The sequence below is a fragment of the Chanodichthys erythropterus genome, chromosome 6 (assembly GCF_024489055.1).
Source record: "Chanodichthys erythropterus isolate Z2021 chromosome 6, ASM2448905v1, whole genome shotgun sequence".
NCBI lineage: Eukaryota > Metazoa > Chordata > Actinopteri > Cypriniformes > Xenocyprididae > Chanodichthys > Chanodichthys erythropterus.
The window spans coordinates 20,858,761-20,886,521 of record NC_090226.1 but is presented as its reverse complement, the minus strand read 5'-3'; the positions used below and the strand labels follow the sequence as shown (position 1 = coordinate 20,886,521).

The 27,761-nt window shown below is 38.1% G+C and overlaps 2 protein-coding genes across 3 annotated transcripts; one reads left to right on the top strand and one right to left on the bottom strand.

Moving 5' to 3' along the window:
* The first annotated feature begins 1,138 nt into the window (after window positions 1-1,138).
* Window positions 1,139-20,091, top strand: gpr179 (G protein-coupled receptor 179). The gene is made up of 12 exons (XM_067388406.1): window positions 1,139-2,028; window positions 2,459-2,567; window positions 7,136-7,232; window positions 10,292-10,503; window positions 10,847-10,915; window positions 11,927-12,036; window positions 12,621-12,859; window positions 14,638-14,776; window positions 14,861-14,963; window positions 15,867-16,016; window positions 16,618-18,799; window positions 18,983-20,091. The coding sequence occupies exons 1-12, from the start codon at window positions 1,139-1,141 to the stop codon at window positions 20,089-20,091; spliced, it is 5,409 nt and encodes a 1,802-aa protein (XP_067244507.1).
* A 1,605-nt stretch (window positions 20,092-21,696) lies between these two features.
* Window positions 21,697-26,854, bottom strand: mrpl45 (mitochondrial ribosomal protein L45). Of its 2 annotated transcripts, none has more exons than XM_067388425.1 (8): window positions 26,753-26,854; window positions 26,324-26,477; window positions 23,491-23,608; window positions 23,286-23,384; window positions 22,609-22,657; window positions 22,320-22,469; window positions 22,050-22,223; window positions 21,697-21,850 (listed from the first exon to the last, which is right to left on the bottom strand). In XM_067388425.1, exons 1-8 carry the CDS (start codon window positions 26,813-26,815, stop codon window positions 21,752-21,754), a joined length of 906 nt encoding a protein of 301 aa, XP_067244526.1. In that variant the 5' UTR covers window positions 26,816-26,854; the 3' UTR covers window positions 21,697-21,751. The 2 variants fall into 2 exon arrangements, with proteins under 2 accessions (XP_067244526.1, XP_067244527.1); XM_067388426.1 differs by having other exon boundaries at window positions 26,324-26,514; window positions 26,754-26,815.
* Between the last annotated feature and the right edge of the window lie 907 nt (window positions 26,855-27,761).

Sequence of the window (27,761 nt, the reverse complement as noted above, 5' to 3'; positions counted from 1 at the left end):
TATATATATATATATATATATATATATATATACACAATTATGTATAGGGGCACACAGTCACATCCTCTGCAGTCCTGAGTGGGGGTGGGGCCCCACAGGAATGAGTGTTGAATCTCAGAACCCTGTTGCCATGGCACCAAAACAAGGATTTGCCTGCATTACCCAGTATGACTGGATTTGTCTGAATCATCTTTCTCTCTCACACACACATACACATCTCTGACAGTTGTTCATTCATGTAGTACACATGTGGAACATGTTTTCTTCTTTATTTTTTTAAATTCCCTGATTGATGTACAAAACATTTGTAGTTCAAGATGCAATTTGTCTATCAGAGATTAACATTTCAGTGCACTTCATCTGCCGAACAGATGCAGACTTGTAAACCGCTTCATGCACATATCCACAGATGCACAACGTCACACACACACATACACAGTCCATAAAAGACCACTCATGACTGACCCAGCCGGGGAGTGTTGGGTTAATCCACAAAGCGGCGAAATTCTGATGCATACCCAACCGAGAGGATTACCCTCCCATCCTCTCATCCATCAGCCCTTCCTCATGCACATACACTCATCATAACAATCCAACATTAACAGATGTGCCTCTCTCAGCACTCACCACTACTGGGAGATTGGGAGAGGGAGCGAGAGAGATGGGAGAGTGGGAGAGATTTACAGGAGGACTGCAGAGTAAGTGAAGAGGTAAGCGGAGAGAGAAACAGGGGTATTCCACATGTTGTCGGTTTCTTGCTGATCTTCGTTTCTCACTCCAGTTTCTTGCAGGCCCATTAACTCCACACTGGCTGGAGTTTAGAGTCACATCCAGGAAGGACCTGACCAACTGATTGCAGGACGCATGGAACATAAATGTTGCCTCCTCCTTTGAGCTTCATCTTCAGCTTCGAATATGAGGAGTGCACTTATTTGACACACTTGGCAGCAAAGTGCGGTTGCACTCTAACTATCACCACTGACACCTGTGTCAAACGGTTAACAAGAAAAGAAGAAACAAAGGCAGGAAAAGAGAAGAAATGGAGGCCTGCACTTTGAAAGCATCTTTCAAGATGTGAGAAAGCACACAGCCGATCTTTTCCTTCACAAAAAGCATTGGAGGAGCAGTTGCTACAAGGATGGGCCTGTGTGCTTGTGTGCTACCTCTACTGCTGCTATTGCCTAGCCTGCTTTCTGCTCAGCTCAGCAATGTGTCTGAAGTTGAGGACACGTCCAGTTTGGAGTTCACCCCAACACCTACTAACCTAAATACCTTAGCAGGGAAGAGCTCGTCACCCAGCCCCCTACCAACCAGTCCGGCTCCTGTAAAAGTGAGCACGGAGGAGGACCGGTCTGCCGTGGAGAACTACCTCTATACTGCCAATTCGTCCTCTTTAGCTGCCTCCACCTGCACACAAGCATTCCAGCTGCCTGTTCAGCGGGGATCTCCACCTAGAGAACTTCTCCCTCTCTTGCACCAAGCCATAGCGTCTCTGACCAATGCGGCCAACTTTCTCAACCTGATATTTCAAGCAAGTGAGCTGAGAGAAACAAGTGTACGAGAAGATATCGAGTGGTACCATGCACTGGTCCGGGCCATGCTCGAAGGGGACAGGCCCGGCCTGGTCAGACGAGCTTTTCTAACATTCGACGCAGACCCCATAATCCAACAGCCCCAACTGGTGCTCCGTGCCTCTAAAGGGACAACCCAGGACATTCTCTTACAGGACTTGACGTCTGGCTGGAGCAGCTTCCATCCTCCTGCCCCTGACCAAAGCTGGTTTGATTCATTCAAGTCTAGCTCTCCACCCCTCCATGCCTTGTCTAAGCGGGTTCTTCTAAATGACCTAAGCACCCTAGATACTCCCAAGTGGGCACGTGGGGATAGTTATGTGATCAATAGCAGCGGGGTACGGTGGGGCGAAGCCCCTTTCCTTGAGTGTGTTGATGGACGCTTTTTGCCAGGGTGGTTACTCAGCCTCTCAATGCCATTTTACGGATTGAAGCCAGACCTCAGCCCAGAGTTCAGGTCAGTGCAACTTCTTGTTTAAATGAATTTTTATATGCTCAAATTTTAACACCTTTCAATCATCTCTTAGTGTTCATTCACTTGAAGGGATAGTCCCCCTAAAAATAGACATTGTCATCATTTACTCATTATTTATCTTGATAACTAACTTATTTCTGTGGGATACAAAACAAAATATTTTGAAGAAAGTCAACCCCATTGACTTCCATTGTATGTACAAAAACACTGAGACATTTTTCAAAATGTCTTCTTTTGTATTTCACAGAAGAAAGAAAGTCATCAGATTTGGAATGACACAAGAGTATGTAAATGATGAATGTCCAATTTTGGGTTAACTATCCCATTAATTTCATTATAAGTCTTCTGTCATTACTGTTACTTTGCTGTCATTACCGTATCTTTGTCGTCTCTCTATGTGTTCTGGTGGTAGGGGTGTGATCCGTGTTGACGTCAATGTCCAGGGATTTAATGTGGATCATTGTGCCAGTGGAGATTTCTGGTTTGCAAACACACACCAATGTAATCGTACCAGCATGGAGGTGAGTGTACACTGTCACTGACCAATACTGCCATATGGGACCTGCTGCAGACACCTCACTGGGCTCAGTTTCATTAAAATGTTGGCAACACTTTACAGTAAGATTTAATTCATTATTTAAAGGGACAGTTCACCCCAAATGTCATTATTTGCTTAACCTCATGTCGTTCAAAACCTGTATGGCTTACTTTCTTTTGCAGAACACAAAAGAAGATATTTTGAAGAATGTCTCATTGTTTTGTATTATTATTAAAATGTATTAGCATATTTAGAAATTAACATAGATTGATAAAGATTTTTAGCTCATTATAATGCATCAACTAAAGATATTGTAAAGTGTCACCAAATTTTTTTAATAAAAATTGAAAGGAGGTTCTCAACACTATCTGGGTATTTAAAATTACTTTAAATGTCATCGAAAATTTTTTCATTGTCATACAAGAAGCTGCTACATTGTAGGTTCAGAGCTCTTCTTCAGATGGTCAGAATGAAATATTATAGGCTGTATCTGCATGAGTGGATTTCACTAACCAGGGACAAGCAGGGGCAGAACACATTCAGAGATCCACTCTAAACACTCTGTCACTAAATGTCAAGAGGACATTTGTGGTGAAGTGATTTATTTTTGTACGTGTCTCTGTGAGCATGTTTGATTCTCCACTGTAATGTAGCTATTATGATAGCATTAGAATTTTGTTATCAGCTGCTCTCCTCTAATATTTTTTCGCTGTAAATTATGTGACAGAATGAGGGTTTTGGATTGACATTCCTTACAAATTGACACATTTTAGAGTATATGTATACTTGGGCAATTACTTAACAGGGTAGTTCACATAAAAATTTAAATCTGTCATAACTTTCTCTTTATGGTGTTCCAAACCTGTATGACTTTGTTTCTTTTGTGGGAGATAAATGTTTCAGGTTTTCTTTTTTTGTCCATACGGTGAAAGTCAATTGTAATTAAAATTGTTTGGTTACCAACATTCTTCAAAAATATTTTTTCTTTCTTTCTGTGTTTCACTTAAAGGGTTAGTTCACCCAAAAAATGAATTTATTACTCACCCTCATGTCGTTTTACACCCGTAAGACCTTCGTTCATCTTCAGAACACAAATTAAGATATTTTTGTTAAAATCCAGTGAGGTTCATGTGAGTATAGTGGTTTTACCTTAAAGGGGTGGTTCAGTATTTTTTTCTAGGCTTGACTGTGTTTATGGGGCGCAGTTTAACATGTCTTAATGCTTCGTTTTTTTGTTTTTTTTTAAATGCTGTATTTTTCATATATTTTACCTTTATTCTACACTGCTGTTTCCATTGTCATTTGAACGGCTGGTTTGACTTCCTGATTCTATGAAACCACTCCCTCCGAAATACGCAATGTGCTCAGATTGGTTAGCTGGCCCAAGTGTATTGTGATTCGCTGAAGCGTCTGGAAATGCCACACCTATTACAACTATTAGTTGTTACATGTGCTTCAATTAATTGCCAAATAATATCAAATTGAGCCAAAATCAGACCCAGATAGCAGTAATGATGAAGAGGGTCAAGCAGAACGTCTGCAAGCACAGTTTTTAAAGGATGTTTATGAATGGTAAGTATTTCCATTTGTACTTGTGTTAAAGTGTTTAGATATGCTGTAAATTGTAAATGTTACTGCTGTTTGTTAGCTTTCAATATACGGTTTTATCCTGATTAAAGCTTTACTGTAGCTGAATACATGATTGAGTAGTAGCATTCCTGTAAAGGTATCGTTTAATTTATAGCATGAACAACTGTTTGTCTATGAATATAGAAGTTTGTTGGTGTTTGTTGCCATTTGTTGAAGAAGTATGCAATAGAACTTAGTTGGCTAGCGAAGCAAAAACCTGTTGGTCTTTGTTTATGTCCTTGATGCAACCAAAAAATAGCAACATAATACATTTAAAAGACATGTACAAACAATAAAAAATACTTACAGTTAGGGGCCCATAAACAGCAGCTTCTGCTTTTAAAGTGGGAATTGCTTCATCTTTCAGTAATAGCCTTGGTGCAAATCCAGCATTGAACTCGTGTAGATTCTGGAAGCTGTCTTCTGCGCCATATCCAGTGTAGACAAGTGCAAGAACACACCAAGCCGACGATCGGCCGTCAGGCAGTTTTCGTCAACCGACTAAGTTTTCTTAGTGTGTTCCGCACCGTCGGCTGAAGTTGCTCTTTTACGTCTGCTCTTTTACGGGCGATTCGACATGTCGAATCGGCGTCGGAGGTAGTCGGTCCGTCGGGTCATCTGATCATTCTGATTGGCTAGTGAACTACTGCCACCTGCTGGTACGGAAAGGCATTTATATTTACACAGGCGCAGAATGGACGTGCTACTTGGCCGTCTGCTGTCGAGCGTCTGTGTTTCAGGCCAACTTTGGACCCAGACGCTGCCGACGTGAACCAACCCCGCAGTCTGCTTTCATCACCACTAGTTTGTCGGTGTCGGCTTGGTGTGTTCCTGCCTTATGACTGATTACAATGGGTCTATTATCTTTTGACGCATCGCGTCGCAGCGCACACGTCCGGTGTAGACAACTCTTCCGCTTCCATAATGCCACGTGACATGGCCTTGTCCACTTTGTTGCATGTTCTCATGGGCAGGGTTTATGTTAATTGCAGGGATTATGATGTCACCAACCCGGGAAGAAGTTCGTTGTAGTCCAAACCGGTCATTTTTGTAGGCATTAAACTGCAATATCTCCGTTTGCATTGAACTTACAGCACTGTAAGTTTGCAGATACTGTTTATGCTCAAGCAGCAACATTACACAGTAACTAAAGTTAAAAAAGTGAAATCACAATGAACCACCCCTTTAACATTATAAAGCGACAATAATACTTTTTGTGCACCAAAAAACCAAAATAACAACTTTTCAACAATATCTATTGATGGCTGATTTCAAAACACTGCATCGAAGATTTACAAATCTTTTGTTTCGAATCAGTGATTCGGTTCGTGTATTAAAATCACGTGACTTCACAGATGCGCTCCAAACCACTGATTCGAAACAAAAGATTCATAAAGCTTCATGAAGCGGTGTTTTGAAATCGGCCATCGCTAGATATTGTTGAAGAGTCATTATTTTGTTTTTTTTGACACACAAAAAGTATTCTCGTCACTTTATAACATTAAGGTTGAACCACTGTAGTCACATGAACTGTTTTAAATATGTGTTGAGTACCTTTCTGGATCTTGAGAAGGTCGGTGACATTGCTGGCAATGGAGGCATCACTGAGCCATCGGATTTCATCAAAAATATCTTAAGTTTTGTTTCGAAGATCAACAATGGTCTTACAGGTGTAGAACTACATGAGGGTGAGTAATAAATGACATAAATTTCATTTTTGGGTGAATTAACCCTTTAAGAAAGTCATACAGGTTTGGAGTGACACGAGGATGAGTAAATTATGAGAAAAAAGTTAATTTTTGGGTGAATTATCCCTTTAAATACTGCACGCTGTTTCATAATGCCATCAGATCTCTATATATTAAAAAAGTTATTATTAAGAAATATATTAATATCTGCTTTACTCATTATATTGCTGGACTGTTATATACATTTCCCATTTCCTGTTCCCCCAGTTTTCCATCATCATCCTCCCACTTTCATCCAGACCTTCTATTTAAAGATGTGAGCACTGGGTGCAGGATGATCTGAAGGATTAGGTTGATAATCCTGTGATGCTCACATATCACCCCCCCCCCCCCCCCTCCACCCACCTACCACACTCCGACCCCCTTCCAGAAGGCAGAGCCTCATACACCCCACCCCCACCCCCCTTCCACAAGACCCAGACCCCCCCCCCCATCATCCTGACCTACCAGAGCACAAGCTCACAGGTGTTGGCAAGTTAAGCAACAGCAGGATTTGGCACACTGAACGAATTTAATGAGAATTGACTTGATCCGCCTATAAATGAAAGGAGCAACGTATTAATAGAACAGTTTTGTGTCATGACTTTGCATTAATTGCATGAAACATTAGATTGATATGATGTATGAAATATTCCCACAAACTCTATCATATATTGACACTGTAAAGATCTGTAAAATAAAATATTACTCCATTTTAAGAATTAACAAAATATGTTTTTATGAACAGAGACTGGATAGAGACACACAAAGAGTGCAAAGTATTTTTTTATTCCTAATTGCTCTTCTTCAAGAGGACAATATCCTCTTATAAATTAGAATCATGTTCCTAAGTGAAAATAACATAAAAATGTATGTGAACAGTGCTGGATTTCCCTGAATAAAAAGATAAAGCTCTACCAATAGAGGTATTACCCCTCCATTTAGGATTTAGCTTAGATTAACTCAAGAGTGAGTCTGATGTGTGGGTCAGCTGACTCTCACAGATAAACCGCCGATGAGGGACTGCACATGCAATTAATGGCAGAAAGCAGAGAGAACACAATCATCCACAATCGCTGGCAGAAACATTGGTGTTGATTTCCCCATTCTAGGAACAAGACATTTGCTTACCGATAAAGGTAAAACAGATGAGCAGACTAATGACTTCATCTCCCTTTCTTTCTCTTCCCCCCAGTGTGAGCCCATCCCACAACAGGGCTTCCGGATGGGTCAGTACTGCTGCCGATGTAAAAAGGGCTATTACAGTCCAAATCCAGACATACAAAACAAAAGTAAGAGGCTTTTTGTTTCACACAGAAACAGTCTACAGTGGGTTGAAACTTATTTTATTAGATAATATATAGCTAACACAAAGCCATATAAAAGTATCTCAATTAATGATTGGGCAAGGGTCAAAGTTATAGCAGAAAGGCATTAAACATTAGCTTTGTACATTATTTTCTTTGGAACAGTTGAGCTTTGCCTCTCTTTATGTATATATGGCAGAAACACTGCACCAAAGGCCTAACCTTTTGCCATACCAGCCAATGGTTGGTGACCTAAAAAAATTTACTGGCCATTTTTTACCATCCATGAAACATAGATTAATCCTTATATAAGTTACAAAAGTTATTCAGTCTAGAGCAGTGAGTGATTTTCTTTGTATTTTGTTGTTTGATTAACATTCAAAACACAGACAGCTGCAGGAATATTAGGCTGCTGTCACTTTAAGAGCTAATGCACAGATCCAAAATACTGATAAACACATATTCTTTCTCAACTGTTTAAGTTCACTTAAGACATAACTGACTATATTACAGAGGAACTATGGCAAAACATATTGAACCTGGTACACTCCTCTTCCAATCCAAAATTTTCCCAGACAAAAATGCTGCCTGCAACTGTTGCAAACATTCACCTGCTAACCATCTGCATATGTTTTGGACATGTCTGCAGCTGGTTACCTTTTGGTCCAATGTATTTGAGACGCCTAAAAAAGCTCTCAACACTAATATTGACCCTGACCTATTTATAGCCTATTTTGGGTCTCCCCTTGGCCTGATTTGGCAGCATGAGATTGTAAAGTTATTGCTTTTACTACAAACTTGGCCAGGCGGTCTATCCTTCTTAAAGGAGTAGTTCACTTTCAAATGAAAATTACCCCAAGCTTTACTCACCCTTAAGCCATCCTTGGTGTATATGACTTTATTCTTTCTGATGAACACAATCGGAGTTATATTAATAAATATCCTGATGCAGCCAAACTTTATAATGGCAGTGAATGGGACCAATGAGTATGAAGCTGAAGAAATTGCATCCATCCATCATAAATATATTCCACACGGCTCTGGGGGGTTAAACAAGGCTTTCTAAAGCAAAACGATGTGTTTGTGTTAGAAAAATAACCATATTTAAAAAGTTATAAATGAAAATATCTAGCTTCCACCAGACCGCTATCCATATTCAACTTACGAAAAAAGCGGAACTGATGTTGTGTCAGTTACGCTTTTGTCGTAAGTTGAATATGGAAGGCGTAGGACGTATAGCATAAGCGTTTGTAACTGCGAGAGGCGTTACACTTTCTTCCTAATGTGAATACGGAAGGAATTCTGATGGAAGCTAGAAGCTATTTTATTTTATAACTTGTTAATTATGGATATTGTTCTTACACATATGCATCGCTTTGCTTTAGAAAGCCTTGTTTAATTAGTCATACTCGTTGGTCCCGTTCACTGCCTTTATAAAGCTTGGATGCATAAGGATATTTATTAATATAACTCCAATTGTGTTCATCAGAGGGAAGAAAGGCATATACACCTAGGATGGCTTGAGGGTGAGTAAAGCTTGGGATTTGTATTTTAAAGTTAACCTTTACGTGGAAGCATGCTTTCCCTCCAATGCATGACAGGTGGATACAGGATTTTTTTTTTTTTTACTGTTTTGGACTTGAGAAGTTAAGATGCTCACTCTCTGGTTCACTTAAATCCTTTTACAAGACCTGGGACCCCTTCTTAAATTACATTAAGGGTTTAACTTGCGCACCTGTACGGAAGAGGATTAGGGCCAAGCAATAATACAAAAAATAAAACCATCTCGAGATTAAAGTTGTTAAATTTTGAGAAAAAAGTCTAAATAAAATGTTGAGAATAAACTCGTTAAATTACGAGAAAAAACTCATTAAATATCGAGAAAAAGGTCGAGATAAAATGTTGAGAATAAACTCGTTAAATTACGGGAAAAAAATCGTTAAATTTTGAGAAAAAGGTCAAGATAAAATGTTGAGAATAAACTCGTTAAATTACGGGAAAAAATCGTTAAATTTCGAGAAAAAGGTCGAGAAAAAATGTTGAGAATAAACTCGTTAAATTACGAGAAAAAACTCATTAAATTTAGAGAAAAAAAGTCAAGATAAAATGTTGAGAATAAAGTTAATTCGATAAATTACGAATTTGTTCTCATAATTTAACAACTTTTTTCTCATAATTTAATGACTTTATTCTCATAATTTAATGAGTTAATTCTCAACATTTTATCTTGACTTTTTTTCTCGAAATTTAACAATTTTTTTCTCATAATTTAACGAATTTGTTCTCGTAATTTAACGACTTTTTTCTCATAATTTAATGACTTTATTCTCAACATTTTATCTCGACTTTTTTCTTGAAATTTAACGAGTTTTTTCTCAGTATTCGCAAGCTATCTGAGACATGGATTTCTGGGTGCTCTTCGGTTGTTTGCGCACAGAAAACTTCCCACATAATGCGCGAGTAACAATTGAGTTCCCTTTCGCGTCTTCTTGCGCTTAAATATTTAAATTAGCTAGGCTTAAACTTTCGTGATGATGCAGCACCGGCAGGTCAAAGTGTCTGAATAATTTTTGGTTCCAAATTTTTTTATCAATTTTACTGGTAGTCCACTGTATGAAGAATTTTTGGGTATAATATGTCACAGTTTGCTTTATTTTGCTATCCTCAGTTACACAAATGAACTATAGTGTCCTACAACCACTAGTAAAAATATACCAAAAATATCAAAAACATCAGAATAATTTTTGGTTTGACTGTATGTACTCACAACTTTGCATTGATAGAATTCATAAAAATGTTACCGGCCAACTGCTGATTGACGCTGTTTCATATTCTCGCCAACACTGATTTTAGGTTAATAAAATCAGCCCTAGATACACCCATTCAAACAGACATGACTTTAGTCCAAGTGCATTATTAATGCAACTTATTTATTTGTATTTTTGATAATTATGCTCTATGATTATTCTAGGTGAAACCAATTATTAAATTCATTAAAAATTGGTTTATTTAATAAAGAAAAATGATGATATATGGTGTTACAGGGAACAACCGTGTGAATAGTACCCAAGCTTGTTACCCAGAAGTCCCTGTGTGTCTGCCCTGTTGGCCTGGCTGTGCTGAGTGTGAGGATGGAGGCCCGTGTTGGGTGCAGGAAGACTGGCTCTTGAGAACAGGCGTCCTGGCTGTGCAGGGCCTCTTCATGGTCCTTGTGCTTATTAGCATGCTGGTAGCATATCAGTGCAGAAGTACCAAGGTAAGATTTTAGCACATGATTGATATATAGATATATATATATATATATATATATATATATATATATATATATATATATATATATATATATATATATATATATATATATATATATATATATATATATATATATATATATAGATTTCAGCACATATGATGATATATAGCATATCTTAACATGATATATCTTACAAACCCATGTGTTATGAAGCTTCATTTCAAACAAAGTCAAAGACGTCCCACATGTGCACAAACTTGATGCATGCTTGACAGCTTCTATAATTTCACCTCTGCTTCCCCTCTCCACTTCTCACCTCTTCTTCTCTCCATTTTCTGTCTCTCAGCGGATCCGATCGTCAGGGCTTTTGCTGCTGGAGATGATCCTGTGTGGCTCTCTGTTGCTTTACTTCCCAGTGAGTGTGGGATTCAAATCTTCTTTTCAGATTACTGCACTGCAGCTGAAATCATAATAGCTGGATGGCACTTAAGAGGCAGAAAATGATCAAGAAATAACACAATTTACTAGTTACTGGTTACTAGGTTAGAGTTACTGAACAATCAGCACATTAGAATGATTTCTGAAGGATCGTGTGACACTGAAGACTGGCGTAATGGCTGCTAAAAATTCAGCTTTGCCATCACAGGAATAAATTGAAATTTAAAATATATTTTAGATTGTAATAATATTTCACAATATTACTTTTTACTGTATTTTTGATTAAATAAATGTAGCCTTAGTGAGCATAAAAAACTTCTTAACAACCCCAAACTTTACACACTAAAAATGCTGGGTTAAAACAACCCAAGATGGGTTGAAAATGGACAAACCCAGCGATTGGGATGTTTTAACCCAACCACTGGGTTAAATGTTTAGCCAACATGCTGGGCAGTTTTATTTAACCCAACTATTTAAAATAGTTTAAAAATTTTATATGGTTGGCTTAAAATGAAGCCAGGTTGGAAATCAAAAATCAGACAGATAATTATAGGGAAACAACAATATTCAAAAGTTGAACATTTATTAATAAGCAATTTAATAAATGTTTATTGTTTAATTATTTTTCATTAAACATATTAATAAATGTTCATTTATTAAACATATTAATAAATGCTAATTTCCAGCTTTGGGTTCATTTTAAGTGAGCAATACAGTACTTTTTAAACAATAGTTGAGTTAAATAAAACTACCCAGCAGTTTGGGCAAACATTTAACCCAACCGTGGGGTTAAAACAACCCATTTGCTGAGTTTGTCAATTTTAAACCCAACCTTTAGTAGTGTAGTTCATTCAAAGGATTTTGTCATTTGGGATTAGAAAAACATGAGTTTGAAAATATACACTTTTAATCATTAAAATTAGCATTTTTGCACCTTCCACCAATAATTTCATTTCGTTTTATGACTGTTCTTGTCTTTTGTTTTCAGGTCTTTATTCTATACTTCAAACCCAGCACTTTCCGGTGTATTCTACTCCGCTGGGTCCGTCTGCTTGGCTTTGCCATTGTTTATGGAACTGTGACGCTCAAGATGTACCGGTCTGTAGCACTTCAGTCCTGTCATCTGAGATTTATCAAACCCAGCCCTCCCTTCTAACTGTCTCACCTACATCTGTCAGATGAAATGTTGTGTAATAAGATGCTATTCTCAAGGCATTTAAAGATGCACTCAGTAATTTTATTTGAGTTTTTGCGGTACACAGTAAAATCCCCAGAGTTAAATCAACTCTGGTCAGAGAACATTTGGTCCCTCTCTAAATAGTGTTAAAGTAACACTAAAGCAGAGTTAAAGTTAATGAGATAATTAAGCAATTAATTAAGTGATGAATGAACATTAATGATGAACACCTGCTGTTAACAAGCAGAATCACTGAAGAAAAGAGATGAAATCAACTGAAGATAAATTTGATTTCATCTAAGGCTGTGGCTGAAGTCAGCTGTAGTTCTTGTGTGTCTCTTTTTTTCAGTGTTTTCTTCAATTGTTTTGTATGTAATTCGAGAAAATAACTGAGTCACATTTAAGACTACATTAGAAGTCTGTGATCGGTATTTAAAAAAAAGCTCAAATGAACCTAATTAAACTCCCAAAATTAATCAGCCTATATGTGGGCACATGTTTCCAGGGTTCTGAGGGTTTTCCTGTCACGTACAGCCCAGAGAGTGCCATACATCACTACCAGGGGTGTGCTGAGGATGCTGGGAGTTATAGTGCTTACTGTCAGTTGGTTCCTGTGTGCATGGACAGTGGGCGTCCTTCAGAATCGAGACCGAAATGTGCCATTGCTGATCATTTCCACCACCTCAGAAGGACAAGGTTTCAATGTGTGTGACCTGGACCGGTGGGACTACATGATGGCTGTGGGTAAGTTATGTCATTTCTGACTGGTGGCAGTAGTTCATCGGTTTTCTTGGGTGTCTGGCAGAGAGATTAATTGAAATTGGGGCACATTAGTAGATCAGACAAATGAAAGGATGAATGGTCCTGGATAATTTAATGTTCTTTGAAGCATTTAGTTGATGATTTGAACACAGTACCGTTCGATATGATTCAGCATTAACCTCTACCTACCATACTAATAAAATACCACAACAAATAACAATAATGTTACTGCTATAATGTTATAAATTAGACTAAGTAAATGAAGTACTGAACTGAAATGACACCAGGAGATAAAATGCATTCATACAATCAGTCCGGCACATTCAGAATTCCTTTGAACATTCAAAGACAGCTTACACAAAACGAATCTTGCATTTTTTATACTGCTACACTAATCTATATATTTTGTTTTAATTGCATATTCCTTCTTCTATTGATCTTAAAATCTTATATATGTTGTACATAAATAGCTTTCTTCCATTTTGTCATGATGCTCTCTTTTTAGACTAGACTTAAGTTATTCAAAAATACATCAAATGCAATTCACACAGCTCAAATACATCTTCCATTTTCAGTTTCTAAGTTAAAACTGCAGTCCGTAAGTTTTGCCTCTTTGTCGCCATCTCTGTTTGAAACCTGCAATTGCATTTATTTACAAAATTATCATCTTTACGTGGGTTGTGCCTAGGCATGGCTCCTCAGCGTGGATGAATCTAATGTTTGCTCTCAGTCACCACATCGGTGTGGATACTGTACTTCGGAATCACAGATTGTAATCTTAGAAGTATGACCAAAACAAGAATTTTTACCATAAAATGTCAAAAAGTAACATGTCTGCCAAGTTTGTTCTGACCAAAAGCATTACAATAAATTGCACTGCCAATGGTGATTAAATCTAACGATCGATTAGCTCGGATCAAGTCAAACGTGCAAATTATTATTATTGTTATACTTTGTTCTCAAATTGTTTAGGTTAACAACATCAACATTGCATGACTAGTGTGTATTAGCGTTACCTGTAGATTAAAATTTCTGTAGCCACTCCGCAGTCCAAAGTCTTTTGCTTTTTGACTACGGGTGAATCTCCAGTTTTCGCTGACGATTGTCATTTGGACCTTTCTGGATTACAATCCAACATCAAAATTATGTTTAATTATTGCAGTTGCAGTGAGAAAAGGCTATAAATGATCCGCTACCAGTAGCATCCTCACATGATATAGCCTACTAGCTAGGACTCCTTCTTTATGTAAACAGACGTGATGTAATGATGCAAAAGCGAACGGCTGCATGCGAAAATTTCCCGCGGAAACCCACCAGTACCTCCCAAATTAGAAAACATTATTACAAGCTTACTGTTGTGAATCGGCTAAGGTAAGGACATTTTGAAACACTGGCTGGTTATGTACATGCTCAAAAATTTATTTTGGATAACTTTTAACCAAAAAAAGTTACAGACTGCAGGGTTTTTTTTTTTTTTTGTGACAACTAAACATGTAACATGTGACAAGAAAAACATAAAACAGGAAATTATATCACAGAAAGAACTTCTATAAACATTCACAACTATATATATATAAGAAAACATTAAATATTAGATATTTTGACTTTGAAAAAGTAACATTAGTTCAGACCAAATGGAGTATATATTGTCCTTGCACATTTTTTCCTCATAAAAAAGAACTTCCTTATTGCTGCTGTGTACATTTGTGTATGTGACAAATAAAACCTTTGAAGCTAAAAAAGTTGTTTTTCACTCTCAGCGGAGCTGTTGTTTCTGTGCTGGGGCAGTTTCCTGTGCAGTGCAGTGAAGGCGGTACCTTCAGCATTTCACGAACCACGTTACATGACCATCGCTATCCACAATGAGCTACTGCTCTCCTCCATGTTTCATCTTCTCAGGTGGGGGGAATAAAGTGGTTTTGCTTTAACACTTATAATGATAAGAGGTTGTTCTATTGACTTCTTTGTTCTTGTCATTTTCAGATTTGCCAGACCATCGATTCATCCTGACTGGATGCTCTTGCTGTTCTTCGCTCACACGCATGTCACAATTACTGTAACACTCGGCCTGCTTTTTGTACCTAAGGTACTGTCAAAAGTATCATTGTGTACTTATGCAATGCTATTTTAACCTATCCATTAATCATTTTGAATGACATCTGATTGCAATAGGTAAATATATTGGCATAAAGTTAACGGTCTAAATAACAGGAAAAAAGCACTTCTTGCATCCCAATTCACATTCCATATAATGTCCTAAATATTATGCCAGATTAGAATGAAAATTTAGTATATTGAAAATAGTAAGCCATGAGCTGAGCTTGCATGATGAATTCTTTGATTTTTTGAGGTGTGCATCTATAAATGCTTTCTGGCTAATATCACCTAATCTGTTTGTGTAGCAGAAGAAGAGGAGTTTGTGACAGTTCACTTTCGAAATTTAAAATAGAAAGGAACACGAAGTAGAACCTTTTATGATGGAGTAGTATGTCCTACAACCATACTCTTTTATTGCAAACTCAAAAGTTTGTACCTACTTTTTAATACAAAGCATAATCATGCAAACTGGATTCCATTTATTAAATGATGTTTTATTAACAAAATTCGGGAGGAGCAGGTGCAGATTATTAGACTAATTATCACAGGTGGAAAGCATTCAGCTAATCAACCAATGGAGGTATATATACGGCAGACTTACCTCCGTTCGATTGACAGTTTATCAGCATCCCTCCACCACCCCATCGCCTCACTTCTAAATTCCATCTCTCATAACCACATCCGGGGGGAGTACTCTGGGTTCGGGCCAAAATTCCGAGCTCGGAGCCCTCCCCCTGGACAGCACGCCAAATACGCATTACTCTCTCTATCTAATCATATGTATATTTGAACTCGTGAAATACTGTCTGAAAAACTTTGTATGGTACACATTTCTCACGTTTATGTTATGTAGCTTATCTCAAGTACAAATCAGCATTGGTGTCTGTTGCAGTTTCTTCACATGTCACGGCCAGGTCGAGAGGAAATAGCTGCAGAGGTATATGAGGAGGAGGTGGAATTGCGACGTTCATGTTCTTACCTCAACAGTAGTTTCACCTCTAACTGTTGGAGTGACCACAGCCTGGACCCTGATGACATTCGGGTAAAAAACCTTGCCCTGCTGCACCCCTACTAACACACACATGCTCACACTTCCATTTTAAAAAAGCACACACACTAACACTTTATGACAATGTTTGCTTATTAATTACATTAAAAGCGTAATTTGAACTTTTCAGTAAATTAGTCAACAAACTCTAAGTCTAAACAAAGTCTAAACTCTCATATAAACAATTTTCATAAAAATTTCACTAAAGCCCAATGTATACTTTGGCAGTCCATGCCAAAGGAGCGGATGCTGGCGCACATATATTTTTAAAATATAATTTAATTGTTTGCCTGTAAGAGATGGGGGAATGAGATTGAGACATGACCTTGGTAATGCTCAAACCTGGGTCCCCATGAGCCAACATGCCCTGAGCATCTCCATTATTAAAAATCAATGTACAAAAATGATAGCATTATTACCTATGTTAGCTTTCTCCTCCTCCTCTGCCTTTACTTGTCCTCTTTTGAAATATTACCCTAACTTGGTGACTTTTGAACATCATGTTTTGTACAGTACAAACCATCACAAAAACTATCCTACTGTTTTGCTCCCAATGACTTTCCTCAACTGAAACCCTTTTTCTCCTCTGTACCAGGATGAGCTGAAGAAACTATATTCTCAGTTGGAAGTCCACAAGACCAAGAGGATGGCAAACAGCAATCCCCACCTTCCGAAGAAGCGCAGTTCTCGTCTCAGTATTGGACGATCCCTTATAAAACGGATCACTGAGATCCCAGAAAGTTTAAGCAGGCAATGCAGCCGTGAAGACAAGGATGTTAGTGCTGCAATAGGAACTATATCCCGATCTGGATCTTATTACAAAAGTCATCAAACCACAAGCATTAACACGATGACTGAAACTTTAATGCAGCCCTCTCCAAAGCTGCGGAAGTCCCATAGTGCCTATGACTGTACCCCAGAAAGAGAGGTCTCCCTATTAAGCTCCTCCATTAAGAGCACAACGGCCAAGAGGGCTTCCCAGCATTCTGATGCAGGATCCATCAATACAACATTGCTGGTCTGCAAGTCTGCCAGTACCCACAATCTATCGTTAGACACTAACCTTCTGCTTCCCGAGCCTACCAGGTTTCAAAAGTCACTCAGCGTTATAGAACGAAATGACCACCGCTCTGTGACTACTTGTAGAAGCATTGAAAATGTGTCACTTCCTGGCAAAGCTGCCCCAGCAGAAAAGCCCCTGCCAACTGTGGATGTCGACATAAAGAAGCAGACTTCAAGTGCCTTGCTCTCAGAGTCATTTGACAAGGCAGAGGTCTGCCCATGGGAGGTTCCAGAGGAACTCCCTGCAAACAAGAATCAAAAACATGTCACATATTCTCTTTCAAATCAAGATGAACCCAAATCACCTGGTGCCATCTCGTCACCAACGCTATTATATGTTTGTCCTTGGGAATACTTACCACCTCCTTCCCCCCCTGTAACAGAAATTGGCAATGGTATACAGTCAGATGTTGATTCCACAAAACCCAAGCCTCCAATCTCCTGTAGCGCTCCAGGGTCGCCACATACAGTCTCCGGCAAGCCAAAGGATTTTCGGGTTTTCTCTTTCCACTCTGCTACCCACAGTCTCCTTGCAGCAAAGGGCATTGGGGAACTTGGAAGAAGTATGAGTAGAGAGAAAAGCCTACAAGAAAGTAATGTTAAGGAGGGAACACTACAAAAATCCCTTTCCACATCCATGAGATTGTCCCCAGGCAGTGCAACTTCAGACAAACGTACCCCGCAGACACACAGACGGGCTATGACTACCGTAGGCATGAAACCTAGCCTTGTGAAACAAACAGCAATACGGCTTCCATCTACAGATTCTCCTGAAAAGAGCCCCAAACATATTGCCCCAGTTCACATTTGTCCATGGGAGTCAGAAGAGGTTATCTTGGAGGTCAAGAAGCAGAATGTGAACGACAGTGTCTTACAAAGAAAATACAGTGACAAGCAAGTACTCTCTATGACAATAAATAATGATGGCTTCAAAGCAACTGAGCTCCAACTAAAATCTTTATTGTCTGTTCCTAATCCAGAAGTGTGTCCATGGGATGTCCCAAAACCTTTTCATCAAACCAGCATTTCTGATGTCTGTCCTTGGGAAGTTGTGGAAGTAGAGCCATTGCAAACTAAGAGCATACATACTGATGTCTGTCCCTGGGAAACAGATTGTGACCCATCAAGGATCACCGAAGACAATTTATGTAATACCACTGTTGAAGTCCCTACGTCTGGAGACACCCAGAAGCAGGTAAATGTGAAGCCTGAAGCATGCCCTTCTTATGTAATAGACACAAATATCTCTCAGGTTAGACAGGGATCAATCCAAACTCATAGTGACACAATAAAACCTGGTGAAAGGTTAATTTATGTTAATGCTAGACAAAGTCCAGTACACCAAGAACCGGCTCAGAGAGATTCATGTTCTGTAGAAACAAGTGAAACACTGAGGCAAGAAGAAAGTGATTTTCCTGAACCACCCCCACCTGTAACTGACATAAGTCCTTGGCAATCAGAGTCAAATACAAAAGACACTAAAAGACCCTCTTTAAAAGAGACAATGCCTAAGAAAGCAACTGTCTGTCCATGGGAAGTAGAGGCTTCTGAGAAGTTAGACGAGAGGGAAGGTGCTACGAACAAGGAATCAATAAAAGTAGATCAAGAGCAAGACACTGTTAAAATAATTGTGTGTCCATGGGAAACAAGTGAGTCTGTGAAGTCCATAGAGAAAGAAGAAAGTGTCTGTGGAGATGTCTGTCCATGGGAGACAAGTGAAAATGTCAAGACCTTTCTGAAGCCGCAAAGTGTTCTTGAAAATGTTTGTCCATGGGAAACAGGAGAGATAACGAAAACCTTGCAAAAACAAGAAAGTATTCATGCAGATGTCTGTCCAAGGGAGACAAGAGAGCCAACAAAGACCTTGCAGAAACAAGATGTCTGTCCATGGCAAACAGAAGAGTCAGTCAATACTTTGCAGAAACAAGAAAGTGTCCATGCAGATGTTTGTCCTTGGGAGACAAAAGACCCCACAAAGGCCTTACAGAAACAAAAAAGTGCCCATGAGGATGCTTGTCCATGGGAGACAGGAGAGCCAACAAAGACCTTGCAGAAACAAGATAGTGTTCTTGCACATGTTTGTCCATGGGAGACAGGAGAAGCTGCAAAGGTCTTGCAGAAACAAGATAGTGTTCTTGCAGATGTTTGTCCATGGGAGACAGGAGAGGCTGCAAAGGCCTTGCAGAAACAAGATAGTGTTCGTGCAGATGTTTGTCCATGGGAGACAGGAGAGCCCGCAAAGACCTTGCAGAAACAAGAAAGTGTCCGTGCAGATGTTTGTCCATGGGAGACAGGAGAGGCTGCAAAGGTCTTGCAGAAACAAGATAGTGTTCTTGCAGATGTTTGTCCATGGGAGACAGGAGAGCCTGCAAAGATCTTGCAGAAACAAGAAAGTGTCCGTGCAGATGTTTGTCCATGGGAGACAGGAGAGCCCACAAAAGCCTTACAGAAACAAGTAAGTGTCCGTGCAGATGTTTGTCCATGGGAGACAGGAGAGCCTGCAAAGGCCTTGCAGAAACAAGATAGTGTTCTTGCAGATGTTTGTCCATGGGAGACAGGAGAGCCAGTGAAAACCTTGCAAAAGCAAGAAAGGGTCGATTCAGATGTCTGTCCACAGGAGGCAAAAACATCACCCAAACAATCTGAGCCACAAGACTGCATTCATGCTGTCCCATCAAAAAGGCAAGACAGCACTCAAGGATCTGTCTATCCCAGGGAAAATGACATGGGAATGACAGCAGCAACAACAGAAAGCAGCAAAAGTCAACCTGCCCCAGACATAAACCCTTCAGACTTAGACACACAGGCTGCAGAGGAAACGAGGGTTAACCCTCCTCTGGCTCGGCGTGATGCAATGTGCCCTTGGGAAATGGAAGGGGGCAGACAAGAATCTATAATAGTGCATGATAATTCAGATGTCTTCACTTGGGAGGAGGCGATACCAGAGGAAGATGACGGTGATGCAGAAACTGCTGCAGAGGCCTTCATCTTTCCTTCAGACTTGTGACTCACAAGGGCAGTATCATTGTGCTTTATATACCTTGAAAGAATCGTTATTACAAAATGGACCACTGGACACACATTTCAGCTTTAGGCAGAATATCCCTCCACTTCCATCAGCACATTTCACTGACTGCTATGAACGGATTTCACCTAAGAACGGCAACCTTCTCCCTCCTCAGCATAATAAATTGAAGACTGAAATCAAGACCGACTGCTCTCCTGTGCACATTTCCCTTTGGCCTTATATTAACACAAACCCCGTTTAGTTTGGTATTGTTTTGTGTGTATTTGTGTTTGTATGGCTATGTAGATTATATTGTCAGTAAAATCTGTATCACCAACATACCTTGGGTGGAACATTTAGAAAGATGAATTTCACACATTTTCAGACAAAAAATAATGCACTAATATTATCAAATAAGTGAAGAAAAATTCCATGTTGCGACTGTTCATCACTATAGATTTTAAACAGATCTTTAGTCTATACATCATTCGAATGGTTTAGACAAACATGTTATGTATTTTACTTCAAATTCTCATAACTGTCAAACAATTTAAAGGTAACGCTTTACTTTATCAGCTACTACATGTCCATATAACATAATGAAATTACAAAAGTGTTGTAATTGTGTGATTTCCAGTGTTTTGCTCATTTCAATGACACACTTTCTCCTCCAAAACTCCAACCTCCAAAAATGTCAGTCAACTAAATATTAGCAAACCTTAATATGCAAAGTGATATAAGGGCAAACAAGGTTTATGATTGTGGAAAAAAAAAAAAAAAAAAAAAAATCACATCTGCTGTTATGATTTCGTAATATAGTTTATAGCACCATTAATTACAAATATTTTCACAAAACATTTAATTATTAATCACGAGATCCGTGACTCGGTATTTAACTTTATGCTATGTGAAATTATACAGTAAAATGGACAGTAATGTAAAGTGTGACCCCAAAAAAATCTAATGTTTTTCTAGGGCAAAGAACTCTTGAACGAAATATAATTAAATTTGATTTGTGTTAACATTAACTACATCTTATTGTTTTGTAGAATACAATTTCAAGTCCCATTGTGTGAGCATGTGAAACTAAATGAGGGTTTACAAACATCTTTTTCTACATGTTTAATTCAATCTATTTATATGCTGCTTTCTTAAAATATTTAGTGATTAGCACAGGTAATGACCATTAGAATGCACTTATAATTCCTACCAGAGTTAGAGTTTGTTTTTGAGTTATTCTGTCATTTTGAATGTACTTGCAATGTTAGCTTTTCAAACCAGGAACATAAAGACTGTGCTTTTGTATAAAGTAAGATTTTTGTAAGAACCAACAGTCAATTTTCAACAGTAGCCAAAGGAAGTTTCCACTAACTTCTGTCAATGTAAAAAATGCAACATTTTATTTTTATATTCTTGAAACTCTGTCAATTGAGCATTCTGAAATAAACTGCAATTTCAACTGCAAGGTGTCGATTTTCATTAAGTTCCATGCGTAATGAAGTAACTGCATGTTGAGTTCAATTAACTTTGCTAAAGACAAACAAGCAAAAAAGCAACAACCAAAGGTTTTATAAATACAGAAATATTTATTTTGAATTATTAGGGATCAGTCTGTACAGAGTGGACCTGTGTTGGGTGGAGTAGGGCACCACTTTCAGAATTACTTATACCACTGCACTGCCTTCGGCTTTGGTATCTGGTAATTCAGGTTCTCAAACTCGTCCTCGGGCTTCAGCTTTGGACCAGGAATCATGACAGTCTGTTGAAATCAGATGTCAGATATTAAGTAACATCTCTCACTTTTAAATATTCCATGTCTTGCTCCTTTACACACCCAATCCAAATACCACATTTATTAGAAATTACATATAAATTGTATTTTAAAAATCCTCTTATATCTTGAAAAAAATACATATGAAGTAAATGATCACTTATGGAAACAAATTGCAGACAATTACCTTAATAATGGGATCTTTTGGGGGAGCCCATGCTGGAACAATCTTGCCGTGAAGTCTCCAGCGCCCATAAGGGTTGACCAGATGCCTCTCCATCACTAGGTATTCCAGGACGTCCCGGGGTTCATCCTCATCCCCAAGCATCAACCGGCCAAACCGGTCATAGATTGCTAATGTCTGAGAGATGAATTGATGAAGTGGTATGATGAGCCCAAACTCAGTACTACCATATAATCACACTTCTACACACAACTGTTATTCTTCTTCACTCACCTGTCTAGAATGGATGCGGAGAGTCACCTGGCCGTACAGGTTGCCCTTGCTGATCATGTCAGGACACCGTGCATGAACCACCCGCGGCGGCTCTAGTGATTCAATGAAGCGCCAGCGCAGAGTCTTATAACGGTTCCCCCGAACCATTTCCTGCAAAACATGCACACACAGGTTGGATTATCTGAAATGCTGAACAAGGACACACTGGACACTAAAACAAGGCTTCTTCTTATTATGAGAAAGGTAGAATGAGTTAAATTAACTCAAATTCATATAGAGATTTACTTACAGGGTAACACCTCTCTGTCACCAAAGAATGGAGCTTTTCTTTGTTAAATCTGGGAAAAAATGACATTTATGTAAATACATAATGATTAACATAGATGTTATAAGTGGGGAAAAATTGAAAAAGATACCACTGAAATACCACATACACTACCATTCAAAGGTTTTAAATCGGTATGATTTTTTTAATGTTTTTAAAATAAGTCTCTTCTGCTCACCAAGGCTACATTTATTTGATCCAAAATACAGCATAAACAGCAATATTGTGAAATATTTTTTACAATTTAAAAGAACTGTTTTCTGTGTGAATATTTTTAAAAATGTAATTTATTCCTGTTATTGCAAAGCTGAATTGGCAGCATCATTACTCCAGTCTTCATTGTCACATGATCCTTCACAAATCATTCTAATATGCTGATTTGCTGCTCAGGAAAACATTATTATAATAATTATTGTTGAAAAAATTGTGTACAATTTTTTTTTTTTCAGGATTCTTTGATAAAAAGAAAGCTCAAAAGAACAATTTATCTGAAATAGAAAGCTTTTGTAACATTATACACTACCGTTCAAAACCAAGGATGCATTAAATTGATTAAAAGTGACAGTAAAGACATTTATAATGTTACAAAAGCTTTGAAATGTAGTGTAAACTCTGAAGAAGTAACTATTGTGGTTTCTTACTGTGTGAGTGCTGCATGAGCGTCTATGAAGATTTGTTGAGCTAGTACTGGAAACGCTTTAGTGGAGAAATCGGGGTCATGATCCTTTATTTTACGAATCCTGGTCAAACAGAAAACCATACCAATATTACACCAGCATAGTTCTGTTAGATTAGACTTGCAGTATGAAGTTTACAGGGAAACACTGAGGCAGAGGTGGGTCTTACGACAGCTGTGACGCTGCACTCTGACGCAGCTGTTCTGTGCGCTGTTTCAGACCTTCTTTGGACAGAGTGGAGAGCCGAGCATCTCCTTCAGGAGGAACGTACGGATCAAAGATGCCAGCTGAAAAAAAAGTTCACATCTAATATGAAAATCCAACATCACTTATTTAACAATTTATCCTCTTAAGAGAAATGCTCAAGATTTAAGAGGTTTTGAAGATGAATCTGAACAAGAAACATATCACAAAACTCAAAGTACTAATACAGAACCAGTAAAAGTTTTGGACACACTTGAATGTACAGTGCTCAGCGGAAATGAGTACCCCTTTTGAAAGTGACATTTTAAACAATATCTCAATGAACACAAAAACAATTTCCAAAATGTTGACAAGACAGTTTTATATAACATCTGTTTAACTTATAACATGAAAGTAAGGTTAATAATATAACTTAAATTACACATTTTTCAGTTTAACTCAAATTAGGGTGATGCAAAAATAAGTACACCCCACAACAAAACCTACTACATCTAGTACTTTGTATGGCCTCCATGATTTTTAATGACAGCACCAACTCTTCTAGGCATGGAATAAAGAAGTTGGCGACATCTATCTTTTCCCAATCTTCAAGAATGAACTCTTTTAGAGACTGGATGCTGGATGGAGAGTGATGCTCAGCTTGTCTCTTCAGAATTCCCCATAGGTGTTTGATTGGGTTCAGATCAGGATCCACTGAATCACTTTCCCCCTGTTCTTCTTCAGAAATCCAACAGTGGCCTTAGATGTGCGTTTAGGATCATGTTGGAAAAGTGCAAGACAACCAAGGGCATGGAGTGATGGTAGCATCTTCTCTTTCAGTATAGAGCAGTTCATCTGTGAATTCATGATGCCATCAATGAAATGCAGCTCCTCACACCAGCAGAAGACGCTCCTGTTGAGTTGTTAACTTCCGTGGACGAACTGAACGTCTCTGTGAGATGGTTGCAGTTCCATCTTTCTTAATTGTTTGTACCACTTTTGCTACAGTATTCTGACTGATAAGTAAAGCTTTGCTGATCTTCTAGTAGCCTTCACATTTCTGGTGTAAAGAAATTATTTTCTTTCTCAGGTCTTGTGACATTTCTTTTCCATGTGGTGCCATTGCTGACAGCATGAAATACGAAAGGGTTTTAACACCCTTTTATAGGTCAACTATCTGATGGACACCCGTGTAATGAATAATTACACTCACCTGTGGTTGAATTCTTGTTCAATTTGACATCTGTCTAAAATTTAGCTTTGCTCCAGAGACTTTCAGTGGGGTTTACTCATTTTTGCATCACCCTAATTTGAGTAAAACTGAAAATGTAGTTCTCTAACCTTACTTTCATGTTATAAGTTAAACAGATGTTATATTAAACTTAGTCTTGTCAACATTTTGGAAATTGTTTTGTGTTCATTGAGATATTGTTTAAAATGTTACTTTTCAAAGGGGATGTACTCATTTACGCTGAATACTGTGCACTAACATTCAAATGTTTAGGGTTGGTCTCTTATGTCTCTTCTGCTCACCAAGGCTGCATTTATTTGATCAAAAATACAGCAAAAACTGTAACATCGTGAAATGTTATTTCTACTTAAAATAACTTTTTAATTTGAATACATTTTAAAATTTAATTTATTCCTGTGATCAAAGCTGATTTTTTTTTTTTGATCCTTCAGAAATCATTCTAATATGCTGCTATAGTGCTTAAGAAACATTTTAAGTTAAAAGCAGTTTAATAATTTTGTGGAAACTGATACTTTTTTGTTTGAAAGAACAAAATTTATTTGAAATAGAACTCATTTGTAACATCACAATTAAAGTTTACTGCCACTTTATTACTTTTTTTGCATCATTGCTGAATAAATGTATTTATTTCAAACAAACAAGTAAACACAAAATAAAAATCTTACTGACCCCAATCTATAGTGTGTTTCAGTTGACTAGCTTAAAGGGATATTTCACCCCAAAATGAAAATTCTGTCATCATGTCGTTCCAAACCGGTAAGACTTTCGTTCTTCTTCGGAACACAAATGAAGATATTTTTTGATGAAACCTGAGAGCTTTCTGTCCCTCCACTGACAGCTACGCAACTGACACTTTGACACTTCATAAAAAGCTCATAAAGAAATTGTAAAACTATTCCATATGAATTGAGCGGTTTAGTCCAGATTTTCTGAAGATACTCAATCGCTTTATATGATGAACAGATTAAATTTAGGCTTTTATTCACATATAAACAATGATCAGCGAACATAAACAGAAGCTCAACAAAAACTGTTTGACATGAAACAAAAACCTTTAGCAGAAGCTCAAACAAAGGAGAATGAACCTCATTGGTTCGCACGCATCAAGCAAACATGCTTGAGCTTCCGTTTACCTCAGCTGATGTGGGAGTTGATGAATGTTTATGTATATTAACATTTTAAAGCATCAAAAGATTAAGTTGCGTAGCGGTCAACGGAGGAACAGAAACAGAAAGCTCTCTGATTTCATCAAAAATATCTTCATTTGTGTTCCAAAGATGAACAAAGGTCTTATGGGTTTGAAACAACATGAGGGTGAGTAATTAATGACACAATTTTCATTTTTGGGTGAACTAAACCTTTAAAAACGGTTTAATAGCAAGGCTTTTTATGGTTATGCCTGACATTGGAATAAATTGTGCCAATGTACACCTTTCTAATAAATATATATTACTTGTGTAGTCAATTTATTTTTACTTACTAAAGAATGAGTAAGTGTGTCTAGACATTGGACTGGAAGAGTTTGCATGTAAATGTGCAGGCAATGACAATAGTTTGACATGCGTACCTGTGCACGAGATGTTGATGGGTCTCTCTATGTACTGCTGTCGGACCACCACACCCGCAGCCCGGGCTTTAGCCTCCTGCTCGGGTTGTGTTTTCACATTCACCGCTGGAGGAATGAAGTAGCGCTTCTTTGTGCGGATTGGAACAAACACCGGCTGCGGCAGCCGCACGTCCAGCAACGATGCGACATACGGGAGGGATTTTGGCAATAAATGAGTATAAATTAAATTAATATTTGACTTTTAACAAAAAACGTTACTTTTATTTCCTTGTTTCACTTAAACATTTATAACATGCACTGAAGTCTCCAGCTGACACTCAATGAATATCATTTTATCATGCAGATGCATGTTCACTCAAGTTATGCGAGCAGCATTTCATACAAATGTGTTTCCTAAAGATGTCCTGTAACATTTTAATAACTCCATACCTTAATATTTTGACACGCTATCGGTTGAAAGTATTTCAACGTCCTACAAATGGATGTCGCCATGTTCTTCCAACACTGACTCCTTCGTGTAACTGAAAAATGGCGAACATATGCGGATGTCTTCAGCGCCCTCCGGTGGAAAGGAGAGGCACTACAGTATCTGACCTCGTTCACTTCAAAGTTATTTGTCATTGCAGTATGAGGGTTTTTAAAGGATTAGTTCACCCAAAAATGAAAATAATGTCATTAATTACTCACCCTCATGTCGTTCTACACCCATAAGACCTTCATTCATCTTCGGAACACAAATGGCCTGCATTGAGAGCAAAACCATTAAAAACTCTCGAGGTCCATAAAGATACTAAAAACATATTTGAAACAGTTCATGTGAGTTCAGTCGTTCTATCTTATTATATTATAAAGCGATAAGAATACTTTTTGTGCGCCAAAAATAAGTAAAAATAACGACTTTTCAACAATATCTATATGGGCTAATTAAAAAAAAAACTGCTTCATGAAGCTTCTAAGCTGAGCTAGTGATTCGGATCTCCTGTCAAACGGTTAAACTGCTGGAATCACGTGACTTTGGCGCTCTGATTCAATTCGTAAAGCTCTGAAGCAGTGTTTTGAAATAGGCCCATAAAGATATCTTTGAAAAGTCGTTATTTTGTTTTTTTGGTGCACAAAAAGTATTCTTGTTGCTTTATAATATGAAGGTAGAACCACTGAACTCACATGAACTGTTTTAAATATGTTTTTAGTAGCTTTATGGACTTTGAGAGTTACAATGGCTTCGCTCTCAATAGAGGCCTCACTGAGCCAACGGCTTTCATCAAAAATATCTTAATTTGTGTTCCGAAGATGAACAAAGGTCTTACGGGTGTGGAACGACATGAGGGTGAGTAATTACATTATTTTCATTTTTTGGGTGAACTAACCCTTTAAGAACAATTTTATATAGATACATTTTACAGCCGACAAAATATTTAATCCCTGAGCGTATCTAAAA

Excerpts from the sequence above, each read along its gene's own strand:
- mrpl45 (XM_067388426.1), bottom strand. The coding sequence starts at position 26,815 with ATGGCGACATCCATTTGTAGGACGTTGAAATACTTTCAACCGATAGCG. Across the intron at positions 23,385-23,490 it reads AGTGCAGCGTCACAGCTGTC|GATTCGTAAAATAAAGGATC; the intron begins GTAAGACCCACC and ends CTGTTTGACCAG. Across the intron at positions 21,851-22,049 it reads CAAAAGATCCCATTATTAAG|ACTGTCATGATTCCTGGTCC; the intron begins GTAATTGTCTGC and ends TGATTTCAACAG.
- gpr179 (XM_067388406.1), top strand. The coding sequence starts at position 1,139 with ATGGGCCTGTGTGCTTGTGTGCTACCTCTACTGCTGCTATTGCCTAGC. Across the intron at positions 2,568-7,135 it reads GTAATCGTACCAGCATGGAG|TGTGAGCCCATCCCACAACA; the intron begins GTGAGTGTACAC and ends TCTTCCCCCCAG. Across the intron at positions 7,233-10,291 it reads TCCAGACATACAAAACAAAA|GGAACAACCGTGTGAATAGT; the intron begins GTAAGAGGCTTT and ends ATGGTGTTACAG.